We start from the raw sequence: 27,535 nt of genomic DNA, 5'->3' as shown, positions 1-27,535 counted from the left end.
GAAAAAGAAAACAGCTTGATTGTGAACATGGGCTATTTGTTGTCAAGAGTGGTGGAGTAACACGCTATCAAACGGCTTCGGGCTTGATTCACGCAATTATGACCAAGCCCAAAGTTAATTATATAGAGAGCATCGTCTGCCCTCCTCTTTTAAACAATTCTTATTTCTCTTCTTTACACGTTTCTCTCTTTTACTCCCTCTGAAGTGAATCCTGGTGATACATTCCATCTCTCTCTATCCCTCCATCGTTTTTATACCCTCTTTCTTTTCCTTTTTCCTTTCTCTCTTTCACACTCTCGTAATCATGGCTGCCTTGAAGAATTTCCTCGTCCTCATTCCCCTAATACTCTCCTTGGTCGCCTTTGTCCTGACAAACCTGGCGCTGTTTGCTGGCCACCAGCAGGGATTCATGGAAGACTATGCTGTCATTAGGGTGAGTCAAATCTGAGTGGCATATTCTCCAGATCAGAATGAATGTAGCTGACTCGCAAACAGCTCAATACATCCGAGCTTGGCCAAAACATCTTCAAAAATGCCAAATCGAGCAGCAGCAGTGACGACGACGACGACGACGATGATGATGACAGTATCTTCGACAAGATCAAAGGCAAGGTCCACGACCTTACGGACAAGGGCAAAGACAAGCTCAACGATATCGCCGGCGACATCATCGGAGACATTGCCGACGACCTCGGCATCAGCCAGTGGTACTCTGTTCATATCATGAATGCTTGCCAAGGTGAATTCGGAGCCAATGCAACGACTGCTCATTTCAAGCTCAACACGACCAACTGCACTCATTCATCTCCCTCCAGTAAGTGTCCCGTCAGACAGATAGATGTCACCCGTGCCGTCTCTTTATCTCGATATCTTTACTGACTCACGTCTTTCTCTTAGACCGATTCAACCTCACGGAGATACTGGATCAGGAGCTCTCCATCGGGCCTCTTGACATCAGCCTCGCAGACATTGACTGGCCCGACTCTATCGAAGACAAGATCAGCGATCTCAACAACGCTTTACTCGCCCTCTTCATCTTCTTCGTTCTGGGCGTCGGCTTCAGCGGTCTCTCCATGCTAGCATGCATCCCGGCATTCCTCCTCGGAGACAAGAAGATCATCCTATTCATAAACACGGCTCTCGCATCGCTTGCTGCCGCTACCATCACGCTCGGCAGCATCGTCGTCACGGCGGCATCTTCCATCGCCGTCAATGCCATCAACAAGGCTGGCGAAAAGATTACTCTGGTGGCTACCAAAGGCACAAAGTTCTACATCATCTCTTGGATCGCTGCCATATTCATGATCATTACGAGCTTGTTCTGGATAGGCAAATTTGCGATGCTGTGGAAAAAGGAAAAGAGAGATCGCGAGCGCTACTCCAAGGAGAGGTTCTAAGCTCTCTCAACACTCACTGCTGCTTGTCGTTTTTGGAAAGATTGCCTTGTGCTGGCACCGGGATGAAGTCACGAATGATGGCAAGAAGTATTTAATAACAAATGCTTGGCTATGTAATTTTTTTTTTTTTCCTTTTCATACATTCACTACGGTTTGCCCGCTTATCAAGAGCTTGGGCCGGGGACGGTTGGGTAAAAAAAGGCGGAGGCGGCAAGGTCCAGGTTAAGAATGATCACACATGAGGGCAAACCTCGCTAATACGCCCATGAGGCGACGATCTCTGCAAAATATGAAGAAAATAGTACTTCATCCTTAATTGAATCTCGTTATACTTTATTTTTGAAGACTTCTCACCACGCTGTGTAGCAGTGTATCATATTCCAGATTGCTGTACATTTGTGCCCAACACTCGTCATGTCTTCCACCACTTGTTACTGAATGAGCATCCAAACGCTCCAGCCTCCACTCCATCACAAATTCGACACCCCAAACACACAATCTACAACCACTCATATCGCCCATGTCAAAAGCTTGGCTCTGCTTCAAAGCATAACTGGTTTAAACATGCCATCTGGCTCGTCCTATTTGTTATGCTTCATCTCTTCGCCCCACGCCAGATGCATTAGAGCCAGCGCCATCTGCGTCATGGCTTTCCTAATCTGGCAATGAGCGCTCCACGCTTCGCGCCAGCTCTTCCCACAATCAAGCGCTCGTGACACCCTCTCACTGATAAGGCTTCACCGCATGTCGTGTATCGTGAAGCATTTCAAAGTCCAAGTCCTTCTTCTCTTTAATTCTCCTCATTCACCTATTGAGGTTCTTAACAAGAGATACAATCTCCTTGTGCATCTTGTATTTGCTATCCATCACCATGAGCTCTGGCAAACGTCCAGATCTCTCCTCCTCGTCCCACGACATCGAAATCGGCGGCCCCAGCGAGACAGACTCACTTCTTGGCAAAGGCCGAACAAAGATGACGCGGTTCTTCCACGGCTTTGTCGATTTTGCGTTTCAGGGGAATATTCTCCAGATTGCATTTGGTTTAATGTAAGTGAGCTATTCTTCTCTATCCACTAATTTGACATGAAATGGAACATTACACGAATGACAAGAATGAAATTGAATACGCTATATGAATGAAAATCCCCTTCTCATCATTTTATAGCGTCGCCGCCGCCTTCACCGACCTCGTCAAATCCTTCGTCAGCGCAATCCTCATGCCGCCCATCGCCATCATCCTCCCCATCAACAAGAACATTGAAGAGAAATTCGCCGTCCTGCGCGCGGGTCCCAACTACAATTCCTCCTCGCCCAGCGGCGGCTACAACACGCTCAACCAGGCGCAGTCGGACGGCGCCGTCGTCATGGCGTACGGATCCTTTATCTATCAGATGGTGTCGTTTGTCATGGTTGGGTTTTCATTGTACGGGCTGGCGCATGTGTATACGCTGCTGTCGCATGATCCGATAATCAAGTATTCGAGGAAGTGTCCGTATTGCTTGAAGAGGATTAATGAAAAGGTGTGTCTTTCTTTCCTTTTTTTTTTAAAAATAGTCTCATTGGAAAACTGATAGTAACAATATGATCATTTTAGTCTCGCCGGTGTGTTAATTGCAGCAGCTGGCTCGACGGCAGAGAAGATCTGCCGCAACCCGAATTCCGAGAATCTTCAGCGAGTGATTCATGATAGCTGGAAATCTAGCTAAATAAAACAACCAAGACTGGCATTACACGTAATTCCCCGGCCAGCTCACCCCAGTCGACGATCCTCCACCCCGACCCTCGTCCTGAAGGCTCATTCTCTCAACATCGAATTTCCTCGGATGGAGAATCTTGACAACGGGCTTGTTATACACTGCGGCAGCTGCCAAAACAGCCATCAGAGTGATGATGATTGCGACGCTACAGACAGCATATAGCAGGCATAAGACATCGACGCCATTGATGACCAAGCGGCGATTGGAGCTATGAGGCGCGAAGTCCATGGTGGTAGTCAATTCGGATTAAAAGAGCTTGTAGAAATGCAATAGTCGATCGATCGAGAGGCTTTGATTAGTAAATTGATGACGAGAGTGATGATTGAATCTCGAATTCTGGCGCGTGTTGGAAGAGAGACATAAATGACTGATGAAAAGCTGGAGGGCGGCTCAAGAAGTCGCGATTGTGTTCAAAGACTGGAAGGTTACATGTCTGTTTCAGTTGTTCAGTAGTAAGATAAAGAGTAGCCGTTCAGACAAGATGGTAAAACAATGCGCCTTGTCGCCTTTCATTCTAACATGATAAGTTATCGCTAAATAAGAAGAAAAAATATGCTCTCCATTGTCGAATCTCTTGTATCTTCACATGCATTGCCACGTAATATCTCAAGACGTCAAAGAGTAAAAACAAAACTGCTTTGTACAAAGCCTCATGAAAAGTACAACAACCCACATTATGTTTCAATCCTCCGAAATGGTTCTCTCTACCCGCTTCCCTCAACAAGCCTTTTTTTTATCCGTTTACAGCATCATGGCACCACCAACAAAGGCGGCGACACCAGCCAGCAGACCGTTCTGGCTGTTCACAATGCCGGCAGCGTTGGTGCTGGTGGGCTTGCCGGTGCTGGAACCGGTCTGAGTTCCGGTTGAAGTGTGCTTAGCAAGAGTCGTCTGTGAGGGTCCGGTGGAAGAAGCATCAGTGCTGGCGGGGGCAGTGGTTGAGGCATCTGTGGCCGTGGAGCCAGGGGCAGCCTTGAGCTTCTCGAGACCAGCGGTGATGGTAACAGGAGTCTGGACGTCAAGGAAAGTCATGGTGGTGGCCGAGGTGGTGGAAGTGACGGCGCCGGTGAAGGTCGCGGTCATGTACATGGTGCAGTCGGCGTTATCGGCCTTGGTGTTGAGCTTGCACTCGCCTCCTTGGACTTCAGAGCCTGAAAGGCTGTAGAGTTGTCAGCTTGGATTCTTCAATATGTATGTGAAACCAGTTGGTTATGATATAGATAGTGATGCTGAAGATGGCCACTTGAGTCTCATTGGAATATAGACTCTCGTTGAAACACATCACCAGCAGCGCTGGAGGGCAGTTACAAGCACTTACTCAGTCTCATCAGCAGGGTCGGCGCTGAAGGTTGCTGAGTAGATCCAGGTGGACGGGCCCTGAGTGATGGTCTGGCTGGCAGCGAAGCCGCAGTCGCTGCCGTCCTCTCCCTTGGGGCAGCCAACGAGGTAAGTGGTGGCCGTGCTGTCGGCACCGATGATTGAGGCGTCGATGGTTTGGATATCTGCATAGGGCAGCAGGAGAGCGACGGTGGTGGACTGAGCGGCCAGAGCGCCGCTGGCCAGGGCGAGAAGAGCGAGTGAACGGGCCATTGTTGGTTTTAAACGAGAGTGCTAGTTGCTTCGGTTAACTTGTTGTCGTAGTCGGTGTGTTGGTTGTCAACGAACGAACGAATGATATTGCAACCAGTTGTCGAAAAATGAGCGTATAGACTTGGAAAGCGGGAATAAAGGTAAAAGCAGACGGTGTCTGCTTTTAAGCCCAACTTGACCTCAGATTCATGTCCAAAAGGCCCAGACTTTCGCGTCTCCTTTTCCCCATCGAAGGAAGCGCTGGGTAAATGCTAGTCTCGGCGATTGACATATCCAGTTAGTAGATCGAATCAAGGCCATTTTAAAATTAGTGCTGCCAGACGATTCTTCGCCTCTCACGATCCTTAGCGCAAGGGCGGTCGATTTGGGGACGCCCGTTATGGATAAATGTCAACATGAGATGGAAAACTGGGAAATCAGACGGAAAAGCTGCATCCAGTGTAAGTCGGTTGCTGGCTCTCGCCTCAATACGATAGAGTTTTTGAGTTTACCTCGTTGCAGGCTTCCGATGCCGATCTTCGACAACTGAATAAAGTCTGCATGGATGTGTCGGAAGTTTGGGGGGCCTTTTGCCTGTACCCCTGGCTAGCGGTTGAGTTTGGCGGGAGGCGGCATTAGAGAGGCGTAACGACCCAGTCTTTTTTTCTATTTTTCCTCGTGTTTTCGTCTTCTTCTGCCGTGTCTCTCCATGGCCGGGGCGCAGCTTCATTAGCGGGGAGGCGGTTTGAAGTCTAGTCTTTCGGCGAATTACTACTGTATTGTCAAGCATAATGATCTGCTATAATTAGTTGATGCAAAGTGCCCGCTAGCAATGGGCACTCCGAATTGACTTGCAATACCTAGTATTTATGGACGAATGCCGGCCTCGGCTCCGTATTGAAAGCCCGCCATGTTCACGTTGTCAGATGAGTGGCTTCGTATCTTGGGAGAGATCGCATTAAGCATACATCTATCTTTGAAAGAAGGCAAGGCAGACGCCAATGGCTGCTATTGTCGGAGTGAAAAGGCTGTCCGAGGATTGGATTTTGCTACATTTTGGCGAATAGCAAAAAGGCGTTCGCTTAGCGGGAACATGACACTCATCGTGTAACCCCGTCTGAAACGAGCACAGGTGTTATTCCCGGTTTGAGATGTCTGCACCGATTAGGTGTAGAAGGCTGACATGTTTAAATCAACCTGCAAACTCATACGCTGCTTGTCGTCTTGTATCAGATGCTGGACAATCAGATGATGGGACTTGCATGCACACACTGGCTGTAGAGCCAACGGAGAGTCCCGTGCCGTCCAGAGCTTGAACCAGCCGCCGATCTCTCCTGTTTGATGGCATACTATAGACCAGTAGCAGCAGACCTATGCATGCAATCCATGCCTTGTGACATTCAGAGCTCTCTAGCCTCTAGGCGCGTCTGCAGGGCTTTTGCCGAGTGCTACCCAAATAGGAGATTGGCTTACTTGCCATTGAAAACTGCCCGCTTGGGAGATCCTAGTAGTACAGTAGCGATCGAATTGAGTGTCCGCTTTTGCCAATGAAAAGTTTCTCTCCGCAGCAGGCCATTTTGCAATCTGTGGCTGGTACAGTGCGAATCTTCTCCCATCATCATGTACTCTCCTATGGCGGTCCTAAGAGTTCCGTCCGTTTTTGGCTTCTAGAAAGCTTGAAGTAGCACACAGCAAATTTTACAACTTCTATAGAGCATATACTCAACTATTCCACTAAGCTAGTACTAATTAACAAGTTGGTAATGTTGACTAACTGCACCCAAGCCATCTTTAGAATAGAGGGCAAGGAAATGGGTTTGGTTAAGGGTATAAAGCCCAGGCCAGTGCGAACGGGCATCACCCGTGACAGTAGCTGGGCCCCATGTTTGACCTCCGTCTATACTAGTAACAACTTTCATCTGGGCTCCGTCATAACCGCTGCCAGGGATTCCGGCCACATCCTCATCTGTCATAAAGCTTGTGATAAGAGTGCCACCGACATTAATAACTTGGGGAGCTCCGGCACCGGCCCCGTTTCTTGCTGTGTATAAGCGCCCTCGCTGTCCCCAAGAGTTACCATCGTCATGAGATAGAACATAGTCAACGGTAAAGGGACCGGATTCCGTATTCTCAAAAACAGCACTAGAATTTTAAGTAATATCATTAGATCATAAGCATACTGGAATTCCCAAACAGGGAGGGGTAAATAGCTTACATTAAGTTACCAGAGTTATCAATGTTTGCAACCCCGATCATTCCATCGCGTGACGTGCGGTCACCTCCAGAGATCTTAGTCCAGCCCGACCAAGTCAGTCCGCCATCAGTCGAACGTTTCATATAACCATCCTGATCTACTGCACTATTCTCGGCGGAATAGTAACATTGCAGTGACCCGTCCGCGGCGATACGTAGAAAAGGTTCCCAGAGTCCATTAGGGTTATTTGGAGTAGCTGCTTGCTGCTCTATGGTTGATCCATAAAGAAAGGTCTTACCGCCGTCATCAGAATAACATAGAGTTAGTCGGTAGTATGTAAAAGTGTTTCCTGTACGGTCATGGTTGCGGAAGGCGTATACAATACGCCCACTGGGAAGCTGCAAAGGCATAGCGTTATCAACATCATGCGTAGATGTATCAACACGCCAGACTTCACCAACAAAGTACCACGAAGAACCACCATTGTCAGATTGAGCAAGACGAAGAATACTCTGGCCGTTTTCATGCGCAGTATAACCAGCTATTAAACCTCCATTTTTAAGGCTTGCCCGGATGTAAATGCCATTCGCATCAATAACGACTGGTGAGCCAGCCTGAACCACATTTCCAGGTGACCTTTGCTCAACGCTGGTAATAGGATTACTGAAAACCCCAACAGGAATAAGCAGAGCAAAAAATAGTTTATAGAGAAACATGACTGGTGATTATTAGTACATAAAGAGTAGAACAATGAAAGAAAGGCAGCTGTTATTTATAGTTTATGAAGATATATCTAAAGTAATAGAGGAAATTGATTTAAAGGGTGCCTCTATGATATAATCCTGCAGCTTTCCATTCCTAGTATAGCCTAGCAATAATCCCCGCTAAAGGATGCTCACTTATGCTCCTTTCAATTCTTTTAGGAAGCTCGAGAGCTTTTGAACTGGCTATTTCATAAGAAGAAAACGTTTTCTCCAAAAATATTGCGTGTTGTTGTTTCTGCAAGCCACCACTCGGACCGAATACTACATATTGGCGTGCTGGTTTAGGGTTTAAAGTAAAGGAGACGGAAGTTATACCTTGAATATTCTTCGCGAACACTTGCCTTGTGAGGGACCACGATATTTTTCGCGAACACCTGCCTTGTGAGGGACCACGATATTCTTCGCGAACACTTACCTTATGAGCGATCACGATATTCTTCGCGAACACTTGCCTTGTGAGTGATCACGATGGAACAAAGGATCACAAACAAAGCAAAGCAGATAAGAACAAACACAACAACCAAAGGCATTAATACTCAAAGGTGCACTATATGACTGTAACTGGAAACTGTGATGGTAATGAAGAAGAGAAGAACTAAGCTAGCGACAGGCAGAGGAGGGAACCATAAGGCGTGCCGCACTGGATCACGTGACATGCCTCTAGCAGCTGGAAGATGACTTCTACTTTAAGACCATCACTATCCAGAATATGTTCCCAGCCTAGAATATGTACCAGAAACAGCCAGCAGAGTGCAAAGCTATGCCAAGAACCTCTATGCTATATTTACCAAGCATGGCTATTATATTGCCATAGTTAACTTATGTTTGGTCGCCTAAACTTGTGTGGCTGTTGGCAAAAAGGTGGTTTTCTGGGAGATCGCATGATTTAGTCGTACACATTCTCCAAAGTCTTGCCTGCAGCTTCGTCCTTAAAGGAAATTAGTCCTCCGCTGGCTCCTAAGCGCGGACAAATGCATCCGGGGCAAAAGCTCTTTACTTTATTACGCCTGTAATTATAGTAGAATATAGCTAGCCATTTTGTGTACTCGTTTTCTTTTTCTGAATGATGAAGTCTCTGTTTTGGGAACACATTGACAAAAGTAAAGAAGACTATGAGATTCTTTATATTAATAAGCTAGTATGAAAAGGAAAAACCCCGTATGGAGGAGGAACCTGGTTTACGCTATTCGCTTATAATAGTCTCGCTATAAGGCTAGAGAGGGCCTTAAGCATGTGTCTTAACAAGACAGGGCTTGCTTTATTGGTGTTTCTGTAGAGGCTGGCAGGATGTAAACCTGTGACCTTTTTCTCTGGATTAATTGTCTGCTTGACCACTGCGCTAAACAACCCCTACATAAATTATAAAGCTTGATCATAGTTATGTACTGTACCTTGCATGACGATATAGCTGAAAGATTTTCTATACATGCATTAATTGATGGCCTTGTCCTCAATGTGGCCTCGCCTGCATGCATAACGCGCACGCGAGAATTTAGCACTTACAGGTGATAAGAAAAGCCTATTCTAGGCGCTTCTTGGTATTGCTGCCTACCTCAGCAAATTGACATTACCATAAAGGTAATTTCCGGCTTGTAGTATGACCTTCGCTGAGGGTACGACCTGCTCGGGAGTTGCGCACGGTATCAGCCACAATGCGCCACATATTAGTCCGTGCGGAGAGAAACTCTACCTGAACAAAGCGGACACTCATTTCGGTCGCTGCTGTAATGATTTTCGCAATTCACCTACGATACCTCGGTATGCTTTAGATGCTTTAGGCAAATGCTATGCCGCCTACTGGCACCAAACTTTCTATAACTCGTCTTGGCAAAAGTCTTGGCAGCCCAATGGCTTGACTCACAGAGTCGCAGGAGCTTGGAAGCGACAATAGGCAAGAAATGCGTGGCCGCTTTTGCAAATGACGCCAAGACATTTGGCCGCTCTTTCCACCCCTTGCCTGCCGATAGCCCTTGTTTGCCATCGTTGATGTTTTTTGTTTGCGCCTATCTTGGTACAGTAGTAATTGCCTAGGTAGTAGGCCGAGTTTTATTGGGCGTGTAGAGTACCTACAGGTAGATGACTGTTGATGATACTATCCTCCAAGGCACAAAGATGCCATCTGCCGCCTCTTCTCGCCAAGAATCTTTCCCCAGCAATCTCCACGTCTTTTCAGATAAATCGTCCTGCTGACAACTCGTCGCATAATGCCCTTATCAGAGCCAAAATAACACCGCCGTCGTCATTCGTTCCACACAACCCAGCAATGCCAAGACCTCAGTACAAGTAGCGGCGCTCGCTCTAAACCAAATCCGCTACAGGCCTGGTTCCCAAGGAGAGAAAGAGCGTTTTTGACTCTTGGCATCGTGGGACCTTGAGTGTTTAGCATTTTGTTTCTCCCTTCATGCCTCCCTCCTCGTGCTTGTCTGGTCCGCGCTCGGGCTTGCTCCGGCCTGGATTCTGCTGCTCCTTGTGATTTTTGTCTTTTTTCCTTCTCCATGCCGCACATTTCGCCGCTGCAGCTCCTTCGCCCCAGCAGGTGACGACGACGAGGACATCCAGAATCCGATCGATACCCATAATCGGTCTTTCGAAAAAGCTCCGTGTCTACCAAGAGACGCGCAAACCCTCTCGACGGCATCCGAACCAGGAAACCCGCTGATCGCTTAGCCTCACCCGCCCATTTGGTTTTCCCAGAAGCGCCTTCACGAGGCTGCTGCCAGTTCGCAGACGAGATACAATCATGATCAGACTCGGCCTGAACTCATCCACCGCGCCATGGCTCGCCTTTCTGGTGCTGCTGCTCGCTCTTTATCCTGCCGATGCGACAGCGCATGGAGAATCTCCCCAAGCCAAGGCTGCGACGCCAACTGTGACGGCTGCTCCCATCTATCTGCCGTATTATGATGAGCGTTCGTGGTCGCTGGTCCGGGGGAGCATCATTTCAACAGTATGCATAGCCGCCGCTTTACACGTTTGGATTCAATTTATGCACCTGTTCCTTGCCTTGTGAAGAACAGCTACGCTATCCCAAGCAGTATTAACGTGACGTGCCCACTAGGATCCTTCGGCTAGTAGGACCACATACACCATCTTTTGCCCGACCCAGACGCCTCTAGCATGCGACTTGTCTCTTGAATTCCCCTTTGTCATCGTAGAAGGACCAGACACGCTCGAATTCCATGGAACCGTGACGTCGACATAGTGAGTCTACCTTGCGCTGGCAATCCGCTGGAGACAGTGAGGGTAGTATCAATAGGATTGTAGACTGACGTTTGATTAAAGCATTGCCGATGTGGAATGCGACTTGAACGGCACGACGGCAGCAACGTGTTCGGGTTACTCTAGCTACAAATCCGGTTACACCAACGGGCCTCACACTGGACCATCACAGGTTTCGTGGACGTCTACATTTACTGGCTCCGAAGTGCAGTGGGGAACCTTGACCTTGGCCGACTGTCCAGGGGCAACCGACGGTGCTGCTGATACTTCGGGGGTCATAGCGACGCCAACAGCTCCTTCGGGAATGATGTATGAGCCTTCGCCGACGTCGTTGGGATCGAATTTGCGGATACCCGAACTGCGGTCTCTCTACGGACTGGCGGCAAGCATCATCGCCATCTGTCTAGCATTATAGTGATGGCTGCTGCATTATGAAAGCCCGTTATCGGGCTTGCATGCGATCGTATCCAACGAAAAGGGATATGAGAAGGGCGTGTGGGCATTTACGAGGAAAGGCGGTGTCCTAGGAGTGCGTTGGGCCTCCTTGAGGCAAACAGAAAAAATTGATTGTTTTGGGAAGCGTTATGATTGCGTTATACCCTCTTTGCGTCTTGGTTTTCAGCGGAGCATATCACGGAGTTGCACACTTTCGATTTAATAGCGCGGAGTTTGGAGGCCATATACTAAGGATCTGGTTTATTGGGAGCTATACATAAGTCAAGATGGCTCGAGGATAAAATCAATAAACGAGCGACAGGAAAGTTGCCGCAGCATTTGACTCATGTGCCTCTTGCAGAACTCACCTCTATGAAACTCTCTGAAGCCTGTAGACATTGACCAGCCGACCACGATTGGCATGGATTTGCTGGTAACGCTGGTAAATGGTTTCTGTCTTGCGCAACACGGCTTCGACAACCTCGTCCATTATCGCCATGGCTGTCGACAAACTTCCGCTGCACGTTCTATCTACAAGCATGCCTTCATCGTAGACCACTCTCACAACACATCACTCAGGTTAGTATAGCCCAGCTTACTCGTGGCAATCACGTCAGCCGAATGGTATGGAGTAGTACTAACTTATTACTAAGTAAGGTTGAAGCCAAGTTGCCAACTCAGTAAGCTCGAGTGCTATGAAATATACCCCGGTCGGTTTGGGCAGATCTGAGCGTTTCATGTTTCACGTTCGGAGCCCCGTATTTCCACGAAGCGCTGCCATCCAATCCAGCGTCTGTACAGCGCCGATTGCCCAGGCACAGGCCTCCTGTTTGCCTTTTCTGCTATTGTCGCTGCTGATCCTATCATTCACTGCCTCTCCTTTTCTAAAGCCATTGTTTATTCCACTCTTTTGCCGCGCGGACCAGATGAAACACGCGCCCCCAGGGCTGTTCTTTTTTTAAGCTGAAGTGACTCGTTTAATAAAAGGGCTCTGATCGAAAGCAATCGCCACCTATTCGGGCTTAAGCAGGCGAGGAAGATTGAAACCCCAGATACGCAGCCCCCTGCAGCTGCGCTTGAATCGATTTGATTCTAGGCAAAATTCCCCCAAAAGGATGAGCGTTTCGCCTACCAGAAACTACAAGTAGATACTCTCTATTCGGACCTACCACCTATTAGGCGCTTTCAATGGGCCGGGGATTTTCACGGGGCATTGGCAGGCCTGGATGCCACCCTTTTATGGACTTTTTTTTTATAGATTGCCCTTGTGGACTTCCTTGTTTGGATAAACGCTGCTGTTTGGACGAAACAATCGGCGGCCGTAGACGGGAAAGGCTGATCTGCTACTGATCAATGCGTGGGACTTGCTATTTAGATGCAGGTCGAGTTACGTATTTAAATTCCCCTAGGCTGCCGTGTTCATTTCTTCCGCTCTTCCTTTTTTTTCTTGCTTCTGCGTTTTTCTATACCTTACAAAAGTCTTGACCTCTCGTTTCCTTCTTTTTCTTTGCTTCTCTTTTCGTTCTCAGGGCCTAGTCGCCTTTTTGTCACTTCTCGCGCTTCTCTCTTTTTTGCTGCCTCACTCTTTTTTTTTTACTCTTGACTTTCTTGCTGAAGTGGCGAGAGCTGTTTATTGGCTGGTCCCCCCTTCTTTTTATTGAGGATTGTGTGACTACGACGACCTATCGGTCTTTACTCGCCCCCTCTTGTTTTCTTGGCTTACTTTTGCTGCTGGACGCGTTGGGTCGTTCGGATTTTCTTCTTTTTGGCCACTCTTCCTATCTTCCAGGTTGAAGATACATTGGGCTACGGTTTTTTTTTTATTTGTATCAGATATATCACCGAAGCTGAGCTTTAGGACGACAAAAGCTGGATACATAAGCGATTGACTGACTATAACACGCACCGCACGGGAAACGGAAACCGACAAGATGAAGTTTATGAGAAGTGTCAATGCCGCTGCGGCTGCTAGTTCAGCCATGACAGCTCCCAGGTCGTTGGATGTTAAGAACTCAGGTGATTAATAACAATATAAATATAGTTCTCGATGGTCAACTAACATCATGACAGCCTCGGTTCGAAATGTCGCCGCTACTCTTGCCTTCGACACCATGTCCTATTACAAGGGCAACCTCTCTGCCACAGACTCTGTTAACATGGGAGATCTCCAAGATCCTTACTACTGGTGGACGGCTGGCGCACTCTGGGGATCGATGCTGGACTACTACCACTTCACCAACGACTCGACTTACAACGATGTTGTCATCCAGGCTCTGCTGGCGCCCACGAATCTCGGAGCCCAGCACGCTTATATGCCCTCGGAGCACGCCTTCGAAGAGGGCAACGACGATCTCTTCTTCTGGGGCTCAGCTGCCATCGCCGCCGCTGAGCGAAACTTTCCTCAGCCAAACGCAACACTGCCCTCGTGGCTGGACTTGGGAGCTAATGTCTTCAACCAGCTTGCGAGCCGCTGGAGCAACCAGCACTGCGGCGGCGGTCTCCTCTGGCAAATCTATGCCTCCAACCCGAATGGTCTGACTTACAAGAACAGCGTTAGCAACGGTGGCTTCTTTCAGATTGCCGCTCGGATGGCCCGCGCCACTGGCAACGACACGTATCTGGACTGGGCCGAGAAGGTTTGGGATTGGTCCATGGATATCGGCTTCATCGATCATGAGTCATTTCATGTCTACGACGGCGCGGGTATCGACACCAACTGCACCAAGACGAATGTCGCGTCCTTTACTTACACCAGCGGCATCTACCTGTACGGAGCCGCCATCATGGCAAACTACACAAAGAAGCCTGAATGGACTCAGAGAACCCAGCAACTTCTCGATGGTGTTGGGTGGTTCTTCACCCCGCCTAACGCCACAGCCAAGAATGTCATGTACGAAGGCGCCTGCGAAACCGTCGGTCGATGCGATGCCGATATGACCACGTTCAAGGCCTATCTCGCCCGCTTCATGTGGCAGACTACGCAAATGGTCCCTTCACTGCGTAGCAAAGTCGAGAGCCTTTTGATCCCTAGTGCCCAGGCTGCTGCTGCTACATGCACAGGAGGCTCAACTGGCCGCGCCTGCGGACAGAAGTGGTACACTGGCGAGTACGATAACATCCCTGGCCTGGGCCAAGAAATGAATGCGCTGGAGACGATTCAGGGGCTTTTGATTGACGGCGCTGCTCCGCCTCTGGAGGCCAAAGACATCAAGACGGTGCGAGACATCACCTGGGGTACTGCTAAGAGCGCCAAGGCGAGCGATGCATCAACACCGACGCCCTTGGAAACTGCCCGACGAGGCATTTCAGGGGATGCGAAGCCGACGAACTCTGCTGGTGTGCGAACGAACCTCGAGATGGGACCACTTGTGGTTGTTGGTCTCGGCATGTTGCTGGCGACTTGGGGGCTGGCTTGAAGCTGGTCTCTCCTTGAAGGGCCTTGATTCTTGTATATAGTGTACAATTGGTTTTGTAAATAATGTGCTGATAGAGTACATGTACGTATACACGTTCTCGAGAAACAGTAAGAGCACATGGGCGCTGCGTTGCGAATTGACGACTTTACTTCAAATATATGGATATAGAAATTTTATATCATTTGAGATCGCTTTTGACCATTTCCCTACTCTATGCTAGAATGGTATCTGTAATCATCTTTTTCCGTTTACCCCGTCTTGTCTTTTAACGCTATCCTCCCAGTTCCATTTCTAACAACGTCTACACTTTCATCTACGCTCTTACCTCTTCTAACGTCTTCTTCAGCGCTTCCAAAAATCTCGTCACTTCCTCTTCTGTGCCAACCGTGATTCTCAAGCATCCCAGGCATCCGTGCTCCTTTCCTCTGAATCGAACAACCACGCCCTTTGTCTCTGCAAGCTTCTCATACGCCGCCAGCGCAACGGCGTTATCCGGCTGGCCCTGCGCATTGAGCATCTCGAACAACAAAAAGTTGCTCTCCGTACCTCCGCGAAGACGGCCCACGCCGGGAATTGAAGCAATCTCCTTGATGATCCTGTCGCGCTGGGCAATGATCTTGGCCCTGTTGGACTCCATGACGGAGAGGCCCTGCGCGCTGACTGCGGAGTGGGCGAGGGCACTGGTCGGGCTGGAGATGTTGTACGGCGCTTTGAGGCTGTTGAGCAGCGTGGCAATGGGCGCGGGGGCAAAGGCGACGCCGAGACGGATGCCGGCCATGCCAAAGGCCTTGGAGAGGGTCTGCATGACGACGAGGTTGGGATACTCGGTCACCAGCTCGGCGAGGGAGGCGTTGTCGGGCGCAAAGTCGATGTAGGCCTCGTCAAGGACGATGACGCCGTTCCACGTCGGGTGGTTGAGCAGCGCGAGGACGTCGGCCTTGGCCAGCAGCGAGCCGGTGGGATTGCCCGGCGAGCAGAGATAGGCAATCTTGATGGACGGGTCGGCGGCCAGCGCGGCGGAGATGGCGGGCACGTCGAGGCCAAAGGTGGGCGCGGGCAGCAGCGGCACCTTGGCAATGGCAACGTCGTTGACCTGCGCGGAGACGGCGTACATGCCGTATGTCGGGGGACATGTCAGGATGCGGTCCTTGCCGGGGACGCAGAAGCAGCGCAGCAGGGCGTCAATGGCCTCGTCGCTGCCGACGCCGACGAAGAGGTTTGACGGGGTGAGGGTCTTTTTCGTGTGGGCGTGGGTGTTGCGCAGGGTGCAGAGGAGCTGTTTGAGGTCGAGCTGGTGAGGGTCTGGGTAGCGGTGGAGGCCGAGGGGATCGATGCCTTGGCCGTTGGTGTCATTTGATGATGAGGAGGAGGAGGAGTAGGCGGCTATGGAGGCTGCGTCGAGGGAGGGGCCAAAGGCGTTTTCGTTTGCGTCGAGGAGGATGTTTGTGCCGTCGTCTTTGTAGTCACTGTTTAGATATGTTAGCTATGCTGTGAGTTGTGTTGAGATTGAGGAGAGGAGGGTGATACTGACTCTCGAGCGCAACGGTAGGGTTGCAGGGCGAGGATGTTGGGTCGAGCGCAGGTCTCGAGGTTGAAGGGAGACATATTGGAGATTGTGCCTCTATGGATGCTTTGACTCAATTGACGATACTGAGGCTTTGTTGTGATAAAGACGGGAGGGTAGAAGGAATAAATAGCGAGAGTGATTGCGATGAGTCGAAGTTGAATCAGAACCGCGCGAGTCAAAAGTTATGAATCAGATAGCGATAAGCGGCCCCGACGCCGGAGATGGATGACAGGCGGTTTTTTGTGGGGCTGGCGGGAGTGGCTCCGGAGGGCGATCCGGAGAGCGGGTGGAAGCTTGGAGTAATAAGCCGGGAGTAAGTTCTTTTTGTATGAGAATATCGGAGAGGAGATGAGTCAATGAAGTGAGTTTTACTCAAGGAAAGAAGTTCGAGGAGTCACTTATTATTATGATAAGTGAGAAGAGACAAGACTGAACATGATGTCGGCATCAGAGACGCCTATAGCGCTGTTATTTAGTGTGAAAGCGCAGGTAGGCTTATGGCGCATATAGCCGACTTGATAGTTGTATAATGACTTAACATGAAGTCTATTCTTTCTAACAGATGAAAGTACTCGATACTATGTATTCGCAAACCATCGTGACAGCGTCTCTATCCTAACCATATTCCAAAAACGCCTAACCTAACATTGGTATCTAATTCATTACTTGGCTCATGACAAAAAGAAGCTGTTAAAAAAAAACGGGAAAAGTGGGAAACATGGTATAGAGTAACAACTTGAAAGCAACCCATTACAGATGATAGCCAAACAGGAACCAGCACCTCTTCCTCAAAAACAGACGGTGCACCAGGATCTTCCAGATGCTCATTGCGCATCCCAACCCACCAGCCAACAGCGGAATCAGCTGGCCAACCGTGCCGATCTCAGCAATTCCCACTCCATCGACGTCGTTGACCATGATGAGATGCTCCACCAAGTAGATGGATACACCGATCAAGGCCATCGACAGCACCAAGAGCACCAGCTCAACCCGCGGGCGGACCCTGTCTCTGCGCCCAAACCCATCCCGAAAGCCGTTTTTAAACCTCCTCGCCGTCGCATAGGCGCTGAAAAAGAGTAAACACACGCAAACCACAAGTCCCAAGACGGACACAACTTTCCCCAGCGTGCGGAACCATCCGTGGATAGTCACGCCGCGGAAAAAGGCAATGTCCGGGCAGCCCTCGATGGACATTACGTCTATGCCCTTGTACCAGAACCAGCAGCCGTACGCAGCGACGGCCGTGTAAAAGACGACGCGGAAGATGCCCGAAAAGTGGCTAAAGTGCTTGATGCCGTCGCCCGTCACGCTGGAGAGGGAGCCAAAGAGCAGATACTGCGTGATGATGGCGCCGACGACGGGGTCGCCCTGGCTGGACTGCGTGCAGAGGCCCAGGAAGATAGACCACTGGATGATGAGGTTGGCGATGCGGTACGTGCTCTCGGTCCTGGGGTCGAAGACGGTGACGAGGAGCGTGGCGACCCATTGGGCGTAGAGGCCGACGCGGACGCCGACGCCGTAGAGATCAGAGTTACCGCTGGGGCACTGAGTCGCCATGTTGGGCGATGATGGATGCGTGTGGTGTAGTAGGTATACGCTGAATATATTGTGGGTTGAGGATGATAGGATGAAGACAGAAAGAAGGAAGAGCAGATCAGAGGCAAACTGGAGGAACCAACGCTCTCACAAATTCTTCTTATACCACATCCAAAAAGCGCCAAATAACACGCGCTTACATGCAATATACTGCGCCAAAGGCAACACAAACTAGTATCAATCTTGGCCACGATTAAGTTGCGGATCCAGCCGCTAGATATGCGAGCAAGCCCAGCTCCAGGCCATTGACCCCAAGAAGCTCAGTCCCATCCATCCTAACGGGTGGCAGTGCTGCTCTTCTCACCAGACCTGCCTGCAGCTTTGCCTCGTCTTGGCAGATTCTCGCCCACAGTCACTAGCTCCAGTTGCATGCCCATCATGTTTTCAGCTCTGCAGACGCTAAACTCGATACCATCACCGCCCTGTGTCTCTCAAGCCGATCTCTACGAGCTTGAGACAGCCGCACAGAAACGACGTGTGGGTGGTGCAGGCCCGAACCGCCTCCGCCACGCAGAATAGTCCCACAGCTTGGGCCAATGGCGGTAATGGGCAAATGGGTTAGGCAGACCAGCGGACAGGGGTGGCGGAAGAGGAGGCCCTAGAGCAGTTGGTTTTTTGGCATTGCAGAGCTGCTGTCTCTCGCTCTCTTACTTGTTGTTTACAGCATGTGACGCATTGCTAGCTCGAACAGTCGTAGCTTTGCTGCAGCTGAAGCGAGAATCCGCAGCGGAGGGGAGGGTTAGTTGAGTCGGAAGAGGGCCAAAGTGAGGCTGAGAATGGAGGCCGCCTTGGGACGAGACATTGGGAATAGTGGTGCTTTTCTCTGGCACTACTAGGCGCCCGGGGCACACTCGCCTCACATGCAGGCCTCGAGTCCTGTGGAGAGGCTGCCTGGCCGGGTGGCTATGGCGGCAGGTTGCGTTGGCGATGTGCAACCAGGTACGGATATCTATGCGATGATAACATGGGGCCATGTCCACAGCATCGGGGGCTGCTGGGGTTGGGTCTCGTTGCATGGCCGATCCTAGGTCTCATCGTCTTTTCTTTCCATATAAGCCACGCTGGAGCCTGCTACAGCACCAAAAGATCGAGTAATTTCGACAAAACATTGAAACTTGAAACTCCGTTGCGGCCTCTTCTCCAGGCCAATACGACAGCATCGTACCCATGAACTCCACCATCACAGACTGCCCCGTCCAGGGCAACCCCGACCTCTACGGCCTGGGCATCCGCGTCGGCATCTACATCCAGATGATCACCGTCCAGCTCTCCGGCCTCGCCAGCGCCATCTTCAAGACCGAGGATTCCCTCGGCCAGGGCACAATCATCTTCGTCCTGGCCACCGGCATCGTCCTCATCAACCTCCTGCAGCAGGCCGCCGGCTCCTCCGTGCAGCCCGACGGCACCACCATCCTACAGCCGGTCGAGGTGTTTCCCATCCTCACGCTGCTGCTAGCCCAGGTGGGCGTCTGCCGCGTGCCGTACTGGAAGGGCCAGACGACGGCGCTCATCTACACGTTCGAGGTGGGCGGCCTGATTGCGCTGTTTGCCTGGTTCTGGTGGCATGGCATGGACACGCTGCCGCACACGTGCCACGACGACAAGGCCTTCTTCTTCGCCAAGGTGAGCATCTGGCATTGGTTCCGCACCCTTAACAAGGTGGGATCCGTGTTTGCCATTATCGGCGGAGTTGTCTCGGTCCTCTTTTACCTTGGAGGTATGTTTTCTTATGCGTGATTGAATGTACTTGGATGTGCTACTAACACACGCAACATAGCCATCATTCTATTCACCTTTGTGAGAGGAGTCAGCTTCGTCAAGAGATTCAACGACAAAAGCAGCGGCAGGTCCAAAGAGGACGACAACCCCATGAACTACGGGCCGCTCGATTTCCTGGTCAACATCGGCGCCATTGTGTACGTCGAGATGGCGCTCAAGTGGAATCACATCTCGGGCGTGCACAGCCTGGCCGCGCCGGGGCAGTTTATGCCCTTCTTCATTTCTTTGGCCCAGCTATTCAGCGTCTTTTACGGCTTTGGGTCGACGGCGCTGAATTTGGCTGCTGACGACGTGAGCTTTTCTGACTTGGGATTTGAAGGTGCGGCTTTCCTGCTTGATCAATCTTGTGAATCCATGAGTTTTCTTTACTGACATTGTTGATGGTAGATGAAGAAGACTTGAAATGTCCTCATGGGGATAATGCCAGTGGCGCAAGTGATCCCATTGAGATGAATGCTGTGGTTGTTGCGAGTGGAAAATAATAACAGCGATTGCGAGGTTCCAACCATGCACACACGCGACAAAAAGAAGGAAAAAAAATATATATAGTTCTCTTATACCCCTTTGACTTTTTATTGGAACAAATTTGGCGACCATTGGATCTGGAATTGGAATTGGAAGGTTTATGAATGGGACTGGGTGAAGCGATAGGTTATATGCATAGGATAGAACATGATGTTGATCTATACGTGGTGTGTGAATGTCATTTATATTTTCTCTCATGTCAATGTTGCTTTTTTTAGGGACAATAAGGAGCACGTGTTCATAGATAGCCTTCATCCATGCCGTATCCATTTGGTAATCTACTTGTAAATTGTAGAACAAAGCCATACACGCATCTCACATGGATCGTAGCAAGCAATCGAATAAAAGTTATCTATGTACAAGCTTTTCTTAAATATATACAACAGCTATTGACTGATTTAAAATATAGATCGAATTGAATATGTCCACTCGTCAACCTTTGCTTTACAAAGTTTCCACGACATCGCCACCAGCATAGACATGGTATGCATAATCGTAACGTTTCAGACAGCCAACGGCCGGGCTCTCTTTTTTCCAGCAGAACAGCTGCCAGTTGGTGGAGCGGTCCCCAGAGACTTCAGTTCAGTATCCGGGCCCGGGTTAGGGAATAACACATCTTTTCCCTCAAGAGTACCACAACCGTTGTTGACATTAGCAACAAACTGAGCGGGGCGGCTGCTGTAGGGATCAGACGGGCTGCGTTCGTCCAAGTCAAAGCCACTGCGGCCCAGGATTGTAACATGGGCGCAGTTCATATACATCTCTCGGTTGCCAATCTTGTTGAACCATGTCCAGGCGAAGAGGGCATCTCCGGCAGGCGTGTCGTTGGGGAGGGTAAAAGTCCACGAAGGCGTGAGAGGGCACGAGCCGATCCAAGAGTGGACAACTTTCCAGGTCTTGGCTTGGTCGTAGGACAGCGAAACTTGACAGCTGCCGCCTTCGTGTGTAGCAGAACCGGAGAGAGTAAAGTTGTAGGTGCCTCCGGCTTGCCAGGTAACGGTCGATTTGCCCTCGGGTTTGTTGAAGTCGACGTGATATCCTTTGCAAGGATAGTTGCTTCCGCTACCCAGGAGAGGGCTGGTCATGCTATAGTCTTTCAAGGACTCAGGCACGTTGGGGTTGAACTTGGAACGAAAGGCATATGGCCAGGTCAGTTCCATATGAGCCTGAGTTAGGGCAGCAAGGCCAAGGATAGAGACGAGCAGCTTCATTGTTGTAAAAAGCTTTAATAAACGTGTTCTAGAAGAAGCGTATGGGATTTCTTTTTTTGTCTTTTTGTCTCGAGGTGTCAGAGACTCTGGTGAGATGGACCAAGAGGAGAGCTGGAACGAGAGAGACAGGCGAGCTTTAAGTATCATTCGATGCTTGGTACCATACAATTTGGGGGGCACCAGTCTTATTCGGCGAACCTATCGAGTAAAACCTATTCAGAAAGATGTATTAGCCAGATATAGTCGCGCGGTTACATCGCGAGATTCTCTGCTTTTGTCACAGGCATGTTGCTGATGTTGCTCCATGAATAGCAGAGACATTACTTCGGGCTTTCGATACTACCATGCCCAGGCGCTACCATATTGCTTTCTTGGCATTGTGCAACGAGACAGGGGCGGGAACTTTGTACCAGGATAGTTGTGATATGTGTAATTGCTCAGGTGATCTTTTTAACGTCGGTCAAACAAAGACCAAATATAGTTACAACCGTCCAATAAGGAGCTTAATTCACTTACGGATGACGGCTTCATCTGTATGGAAGTGAAAAAGAAACATCTTGGTTTCACACAGATTGTCAGGGGGCTGAGATGCTTGTTGCGCATGTCCAGCCCCATTTACACACAGTATCTCTGCGTTTCTGTGACTAAATAGCTCCATATCCACGTACATTATATTGCCAGTTCTCCACGTTGCCCAAGCATGGAAATTGGTAGCATCGTAGTACCGTAACAGTCCTAATTGGAGTGCAACTGGCAATCAGCATTCGCAGGTGGGACGCGAGGGAGCGCAAAAGAGCAAGGCGCCAAGGCCGTCAGTTCAAGTTGCAAGATACGATTGTTTGATAGACCAGCATCATGCATAAGTAAATTGAGTAGATAGTGAATGTAACAATCATAGCCATCTCTAATCAATGCAATGAGCAACAAGTTGGGCTCCTCTTCGTGTCATCTAACGAGTAGCCTTGGTATTAGCCAAAATCACTCAGAGAAAGCACTCTACTGGGAAATGAAAATGCCAGGGTTGAGCGCCAAGGCTGTAGAATGTTTCTACACAGTTTTGCCGCGCATGAAACAAATAGAATAGGACCGCGCTGGAATCTGGAGCCTCGGACCGACAGTTACGATCCCACCAATCAGGAAGCCTTTTTCTGTCGCATATATAAATATGCATTTGACATGTACAGGGCCCATGCCCAAGTGCCTATCAATCAGCGCACTCTCCAAAGTTCCTATACGAAGCACCTACCTTTTTGACGCCTTTACGATATACGACAAGTAGAGATGAGAAAGACTACTATAATCTCAACTCATCTCGGCGTCTTGGCTGAGCATTTCATCATAATCTCATACGTTACAGAATCTAAGAGGGTGGGATATATGAAAGACGGTACGTCTACTGCTGTCCTTGGCGGATATGTGTCGCGCAGCTTGTGATGGTCTTTGATCCATATCGAGCACGACGCTGTGGTTTCTAAGATAACGGCTTGTGTGGAAAGCACCTTTGGCTACGTGTAGGTTGTATCACAAAACTCCCTTGGACATCGCAACAAGCGATAGCCGGCCTGCCTAATATAGAAAGAAGCTTGAAATTTAGAAACCGACTATCGATGCCCAGCCGCGCTATTTTCTTGTTTTGCCATGCGCGCCAAGAATGCTAAATTCGTTTGAGACGTCTGAGACGCATGTCTTTCACGTCTTCCGACCGCTCTTGTAACGTTAACTTTAAAACGCCTCTGGACGCCGCTCTAGCCTACATATAGCAGCTGGGACAGAAGCGGTATTTTATCTACTTCCTGTGAGGGGATCAAATTGAAGCTCGAGCATTACATCTTGCGTGACTGTCTTGGCGCTGGTGAGTGTTGGTATCTTTTTGTGTCGTAGTCTTGGAAAGAAGACGACTGTGCCGGGGATATATATCACAAACTGACCAAAACCGACGTGAGAACCGAGAGAGCGTAACAAAAGGTGACAGCAATATTGATATCGTTTCAGGCCCAGTGATATTGGTAAATAAACTCTTTCCACTTCAATGCTTATTCTGAATAGGGTGTCGAGTATAGCTAAGCACAAAATGCAGTCTCCACACGTCGTTCTATCCAAAGCAAAGTACAAAACTTTCCATACCACATAAACTTATTGACTCCCATCAGCGATAGCCAAAGGTTGATCTAGCGTAGTCTGAAAGCTCTACAGCCAACGGACTACCTTACTTGGAGTTGCAGAGCCAGTATGGCAAACCCCAAAAGCAGGCTGACAGCCCGAGCCGCAGAAGCGGGTGTTATTGCCGCAAAGCCCGTCGGCACTACAGCAGTTTGGAGGTTCGCAAATGTTTTCTTCCATGATTCAAGTCAGTATTTGTCTTTGAAACAGATTGGACGAGACAAGGCCAGTGCAACAGCCAGCCCTCGACGCAGTTTTGAAGTTACTCACTCCCTTTGTCACCACACGAACTATTAGGAGAGTGCGTGACAGTTGAAGAAGCCGAGGACACGCTGATATTTCTAGTAGTAAATTTACTGATATGAATATTGGAAGCGCGGCTTGATGCTTGAATTGCGGCCGAAGGCCCCCCCATGCAATAGCGATAGCCTGGCAAAAGAACACAGGTGGAACGGTCGCTCGCGTTGTACGAGAGAGATGGATTCCACGCAACAAAGTCGGTAACGTTGACTAGATGCATAATTGGGCAACTGTCAGTCTTGTGAACCACTTGTATCGGTTTGCAGGAAACTACTTACATGTAAAGACCCACGCAATCATGCCACACTGGTTGATGTCGGGACGCGAAGAATTATAGTACTGAGTAAAACTTCCACAATCTAGAGTTCCAGGCGCCAAAGGAAGGTCTTTCATCAATGTTGCTTTCGGGAAGGCGGCGGTGGTCTTCGTTTTAGGTCGGCCAACCGCAGGCCAAGTGAAGGGCTGCATAGTTTTATATGTATTTGTCCACGTGGTGACAAAACAGCTTGCGGGAGCATTCAGTTGATGGCAAGGGCCTCCTTTGGTGCCCATGCTGTGGCTATAGTAGAAGATGTGTGAGTATAAAGAAGACATCATTCTGCCGGCCTCCATAAAGTATAGGGAGACGTTGAATGGAAGAATGAAAAGCTGAGAGGTTGAAATGGATACTTACTGATTGTAATTGGAATACGTGGCGATATTGCCTACGGCTTCGACGCAGAAGTATGTATTAAGCCATAAATTACCACATGTGCTATTTATCATGGGATTTAGGAAGAAGAAGTCCTTTAGAGAAATGCCCATGGCCATGGATATGCTTGCGCAACTATCGCCGTCGACAGCCAGGTAGTATTTGCCACCTGGGAAGAAGAAAATAGTTGAGATGGTTAAGCTTTATAACGAAAATAGAATCAGAAAGCAGACTTACAGTCCGTTGTTGTATTTGTAGCCAGATTTGTAGGGATTGCTCTAAATAATGCACGGCTTAGTAAACCAGCGCGTGGGCGTATTACCGGCCGATGGAGAGTTTCAAAATCACACTTACGCTGATGGGGCTGTGATGGACTCATTTCCGATTGCAACGACACTTGGTGGCCCTAGGAAGCTAGAAACACAATTGAATGAGTACATGTTAACAGATGGTAGACCTAGATTGAGAAAATGAAATCAGTAAAAGAAAAGCCCAACAGTTACATACCTTACACAGATCTGATATCCAGTGATCTGGTTCAGGTTCGAACACTGCCGGTTAATGTTGGGATTCCAAGAGATCAGTTGAGTGGCAGAGAATGTCCCATTGTGGGCCTGGGCAATTCCGTAACAAGTGTCATTGCCCGCCACTGTGTAGAGATTGCAGCTTTGAGGGATGCACAAGTTTGTTCCCGTCCGAGGAAATTGCGAACAGTATCCAGGCAGGTTATTGGCTTGCATGAGATGAAACGTTGCCACCTTCTGGGACTCGCTGACGGACCTGCAAGTGTCGTTTTTCTTGATGGTATAAGTTGACTTACAGGAAGGTGTAGCAGCTATGGTAGTAGACACTCTGGTCGAATCGTGTTGCGTCGTCCTTGGCAAGGTATAAGTAGATGGAGAAGTGACTGGATATCTTGTAACTTTGCATCTATTGACTGGTTACTTGAATGATCTCTCTGTTGCTTGATCCACGGAAACTTACGAAGATGTCAGTGATGCATAATCGCTGGCCGCATCATCGTCATATCCAAATGGCGATTCTAGTTGAGCCTGCTGGATTCGCAAATTGCAGTCTGAACATAGCTGAGCAGAGGTCGCGGCTGTGGTATCATTATTCCACTCCCAGAAGGCTGGAAAGCAGTAATCGCTCGCAGTTCTAAACACTCATGTATAAGTTGAAATCGGTCCATTGCGATCGTCGCTGTACTCACAAACTCTTCATGCACGCATAGTTGTAGGTATATAAGAGAAGATCTGTAGTATACGTCGCAGGATACGCCAAACCCTCGATAACTGCCACGTCTGAGCTATTGCAAGCCTTGAGCTGCTTCGTCCGTAAGCTCTTCAGTTCGCTCAAACAGGCGTCAGTGCAGATCTTTGGGAGATCGTTCGCGGTGGGGATCAAGGATCCTGATGCGACACGAGAGAGGGCGAGGCTGCACGCAATGCTTTGGTTAAACGTGGCACTGTCATACGGATGCGTTTAGCGTTCTGAAGCCATGTTGTTTCTATCAGCGGGGAGTCAACATACCTGCAAGACGGCGAAAACTTTCCCGGGGCCTCAAGCTGAATAAGATTGGAGAGGACTTGAGAATGCACCAGCGAGTGTAAGAGTTAGCTCCATAGCTAACCCAAGTGTTAACCAACAGCTGCAGCTAGTCCCTCGAAACAAAGTTTTTCCCCTCTGTCGAAAGATGGTGAGCTCACTTACAAAGCCGTAGAGTGAGAGAAATCTTGAACAACGCATGTTGAATAATTCCAATTCACCTCACTGAGAAATGTTTACAGACAAGGGGGCAGATTTCGAGATGATTTAGGACAACAGGAGAGGAGCAGATAGAGAGACTGGTAGAAGATTTTAGATATGCAAGAGAGGAATAGATAGAAGAAATGTCAGACAAAAGCCAGAACCCTCGAAAAGAGGCAGACAAATGCTTGATTCATTTTCTTACGTCTGCTGATGCTGGTCCGTACGCTCATACTGGTTCGTGCGCTTGCGTTTGTTGTCGAAGAGTTTCGTATTACTGCAAACAAGCGACCGCAAATGATACAAAGCGCTCCGACTAGCACATGACAGCTGAGCATGCGGATATGGACATGGTAAGAGTGCCGGTAAGCTTGATGATAGCTGATTGCAAGTTTCACTTCGCTGCATCCTCCCGTAAAGCAGAGGCCGACCCCTCCGTATACGAGAAACCTTGCACGCTTTACAGCCCTTGAAGAAGTAAAGTTCGTTCAGATACACAAAAGGCTAATGATGGTAATAAAACGTGGCTACTTGCCTTGTGCTAAGATATACATTGTATAAGCAAGGTCCAAAATGCAATTTTCTACACATGCTTAGTTGTAAGTGTAAAAAATGCATTTGCAGCTGGGATGTCACCTTTATTTCGGTTTTCACAACATACCTTGTAATCAGATCAATAATCGTTAAGATGAGTTGCCTAGCATATAGCACAAATTCCCTTTATATCATAGTGAATGAACTCATCAACTATAGTGAAAATTGGCACAGTAACAGATGTAGAAGAACTTGATTTCGCCGCGTATCTATAACCGAGTATATCGTAGCAAATGATCGGACACCCAGCTATAATGCTCTAATAATCATAATATTATGAAACAGCCAGATTAAGCAATCTACATGTAGGCAATCTAACTAGACTGTTTACTGAATGACCTGAGACTCGAGGCTGCCCGTTGCTCTATTTACGGAGTTGCGTGCGCATCCTCTACTAGTGCTTATGATGAACAGTGCTAGGAAAACAAGGGCTATAGTCTAGATATGAGGTTTTTTACAGATCTGGCTTGAGCTTTCGGCGTTATCAATAGAAACAAGGTGCCAGATATAAGAACAATTGTTTGGTTATTTGAGGAATAGTACTGAATCATGACGATACCAAAGCAACCACCTGTGAAGCGGTCAAGGGCTTTTAGTCCGCGTAGAACTCCC

At 49.0% G+C, this 27,535-nt stretch overlaps 12 protein-coding genes across 12 annotated transcripts; 6 read left to right on the top strand and 6 right to left on the bottom strand.

The window, feature by feature from the left end:
- Positions 1-304: 304 nt before the first annotated feature.
- Positions 305-1,397, top strand: TGAM01_v209827 (hypothetical protein; the record flags this gene model as incomplete). Its single annotated transcript, XM_018810940.1, has 3 exons — positions 305-433; positions 496-814; positions 898-1,397. The coding sequence occupies 3 exons, from the start codon at positions 305-307 to the stop codon at positions 1,395-1,397; spliced, it is 948 nt and encodes a 315-aa protein (XP_018655858.1).
- Positions 1,398-2,268: 871 nt separating this feature from the next.
- Positions 2,269-3,103, top strand: TGAM01_v209826 (large conductance mechanosensitive channel; the record flags this gene model as incomplete). The annotated part of the gene is made up of 3 exons (XM_018810939.1): positions 2,269-2,444; positions 2,563-2,820; positions 2,992-3,103. The coding sequence occupies 3 exons, from the start codon at positions 2,269-2,271 to the stop codon at positions 3,101-3,103; spliced, it is 546 nt and encodes a 181-aa protein (XP_018655857.1).
- Positions 3,104-3,895: 792 nt separating this feature from the next.
- Positions 3,896-4,744, bottom strand: TGAM01_v209825 (hypothetical protein; the record flags this gene model as incomplete). Its single annotated transcript, XM_018810938.1, has 2 exons — positions 3,896-4,313; positions 4,473-4,744. The coding sequence occupies 2 exons, from the start codon at positions 4,742-4,744 to the stop codon at positions 3,896-3,898; spliced, it is 690 nt and encodes a 229-aa protein (XP_018655856.1).
- An 848-nt stretch (positions 4,745-5,592) lies between these two features.
- Positions 5,593-5,746, top strand: TGAM01_v209824 (hypothetical protein; the record flags this gene model as incomplete). The annotated part of the gene is made up of 2 exons (XM_024550643.1): positions 5,593-5,633; positions 5,692-5,746. 2 exons carry the CDS (start codon positions 5,593-5,595, stop codon positions 5,744-5,746), a joined length of 96 nt encoding a protein of 31 aa, XP_024404626.1.
- Positions 5,747-6,468: 722 nt separating this feature from the next.
- On the bottom strand, positions 6,469-7,633 carry TGAM01_v209823 (hypothetical protein; the record flags this gene model as incomplete). The annotated part of the gene is made up of 2 exons (XM_018810937.2): positions 6,469-6,865; positions 6,939-7,633. The coding sequence occupies 2 exons, from the start codon at positions 7,631-7,633 to the stop codon at positions 6,469-6,471; spliced, it is 1,092 nt and encodes a 363-aa protein (XP_018655855.2).
- A 2,788-nt stretch (positions 7,634-10,421) lies between these two features.
- On the top strand, positions 10,422-11,315 carry TGAM01_v209822 (hypothetical protein; the record flags this gene model as incomplete). The annotated part of the gene is made up of 3 exons (XM_018810936.1): positions 10,422-10,628; positions 10,740-10,882; positions 10,964-11,315. 3 exons carry the CDS (start codon positions 10,422-10,424, stop codon positions 11,313-11,315), a joined length of 702 nt encoding a protein of 233 aa, XP_018655854.1.
- Positions 11,316-13,266: 1,951 nt separating this feature from the next.
- Positions 13,267-14,751, top strand: TGAM01_v209821 (hypothetical protein; the record flags this gene model as incomplete). Its single annotated transcript, XM_018810935.1, has 2 exons — positions 13,267-13,351; positions 13,406-14,751. The coding sequence occupies 2 exons, from the start codon at positions 13,267-13,269 to the stop codon at positions 14,749-14,751; spliced, it is 1,431 nt and encodes a 476-aa protein (XP_018655853.1).
- Positions 14,752-15,064: 313 nt separating this feature from the next.
- TGAM01_v209820 (histidinol-phosphate aminotransferase) lies at positions 15,065-16,356 on the bottom strand (the record flags this gene model as incomplete). Its single annotated transcript, XM_018810934.1, has 2 exons — positions 15,065-16,217; positions 16,283-16,356. 2 exons carry the CDS (start codon positions 16,354-16,356, stop codon positions 15,065-15,067), a joined length of 1,227 nt encoding a protein of 408 aa, XP_018655852.1.
- Positions 16,357-17,068: 712 nt separating this feature from the next.
- Positions 17,069-17,875, bottom strand: TGAM01_v209819 (hypothetical protein; the record flags this gene model as incomplete). The annotated part of the gene is made up of 1 exon (XM_018810933.1): positions 17,069-17,875. One exon carries the CDS (start codon positions 17,873-17,875, stop codon positions 17,069-17,071), a length of 807 nt encoding a protein of 268 aa, XP_018655851.1.
- A 1,206-nt stretch (positions 17,876-19,081) lies between these two features.
- Positions 19,082-20,175, top strand: TGAM01_v209818 (hypothetical protein; the record flags this gene model as incomplete). The annotated part of the gene is made up of 3 exons (XM_024550642.1): positions 19,082-19,631; positions 19,692-20,012; positions 20,081-20,175. 3 exons carry the CDS (start codon positions 19,082-19,084, stop codon positions 20,173-20,175), a joined length of 966 nt encoding a protein of 321 aa, XP_024404625.1.
- Positions 20,176-20,721: 546 nt separating this feature from the next.
- Positions 20,722-21,429, bottom strand: TGAM01_v209817 (hypothetical protein; the record flags this gene model as incomplete). The annotated part of the gene is made up of 1 exon (XM_018810931.1): positions 20,722-21,429. One exon carries the CDS (start codon positions 21,427-21,429, stop codon positions 20,722-20,724), a length of 708 nt encoding a protein of 235 aa, XP_018655849.1.
- Positions 21,430-24,407: 2,978 nt separating this feature from the next.
- On the bottom strand, positions 24,408-26,329 carry TGAM01_v209816 (LysM domain-containing protein; the record flags this gene model as incomplete). Its single annotated transcript, XM_018810930.1, has 9 exons — positions 24,408-24,442; positions 24,636-24,781; positions 24,935-24,994; positions 25,088-25,360; positions 25,401-25,487; positions 25,565-25,738; positions 25,794-26,048; positions 26,114-26,168; positions 26,290-26,329. The coding sequence occupies 9 exons, from the start codon at positions 26,327-26,329 to the stop codon at positions 24,408-24,410; spliced, it is 1,125 nt and encodes a 374-aa protein (XP_018655848.1).
- Positions 26,330-27,535: the final 1,206 nt, after the last annotated feature.

The sequence above is a fragment of the Trichoderma gamsii genome, assembly GCF_001481775.2.
Source record: "Trichoderma gamsii strain T6085 chromosome Unknown Scaffold_51.2, whole genome shotgun sequence".
NCBI lineage: Eukaryota > Fungi > Ascomycota > Sordariomycetes > Hypocreales > Hypocreaceae > Trichoderma > Trichoderma gamsii.
The sequence above is the reverse complement of the archived record's forward strand: the minus strand, read 5'-3'. Positions and strand labels throughout refer to the sequence as shown.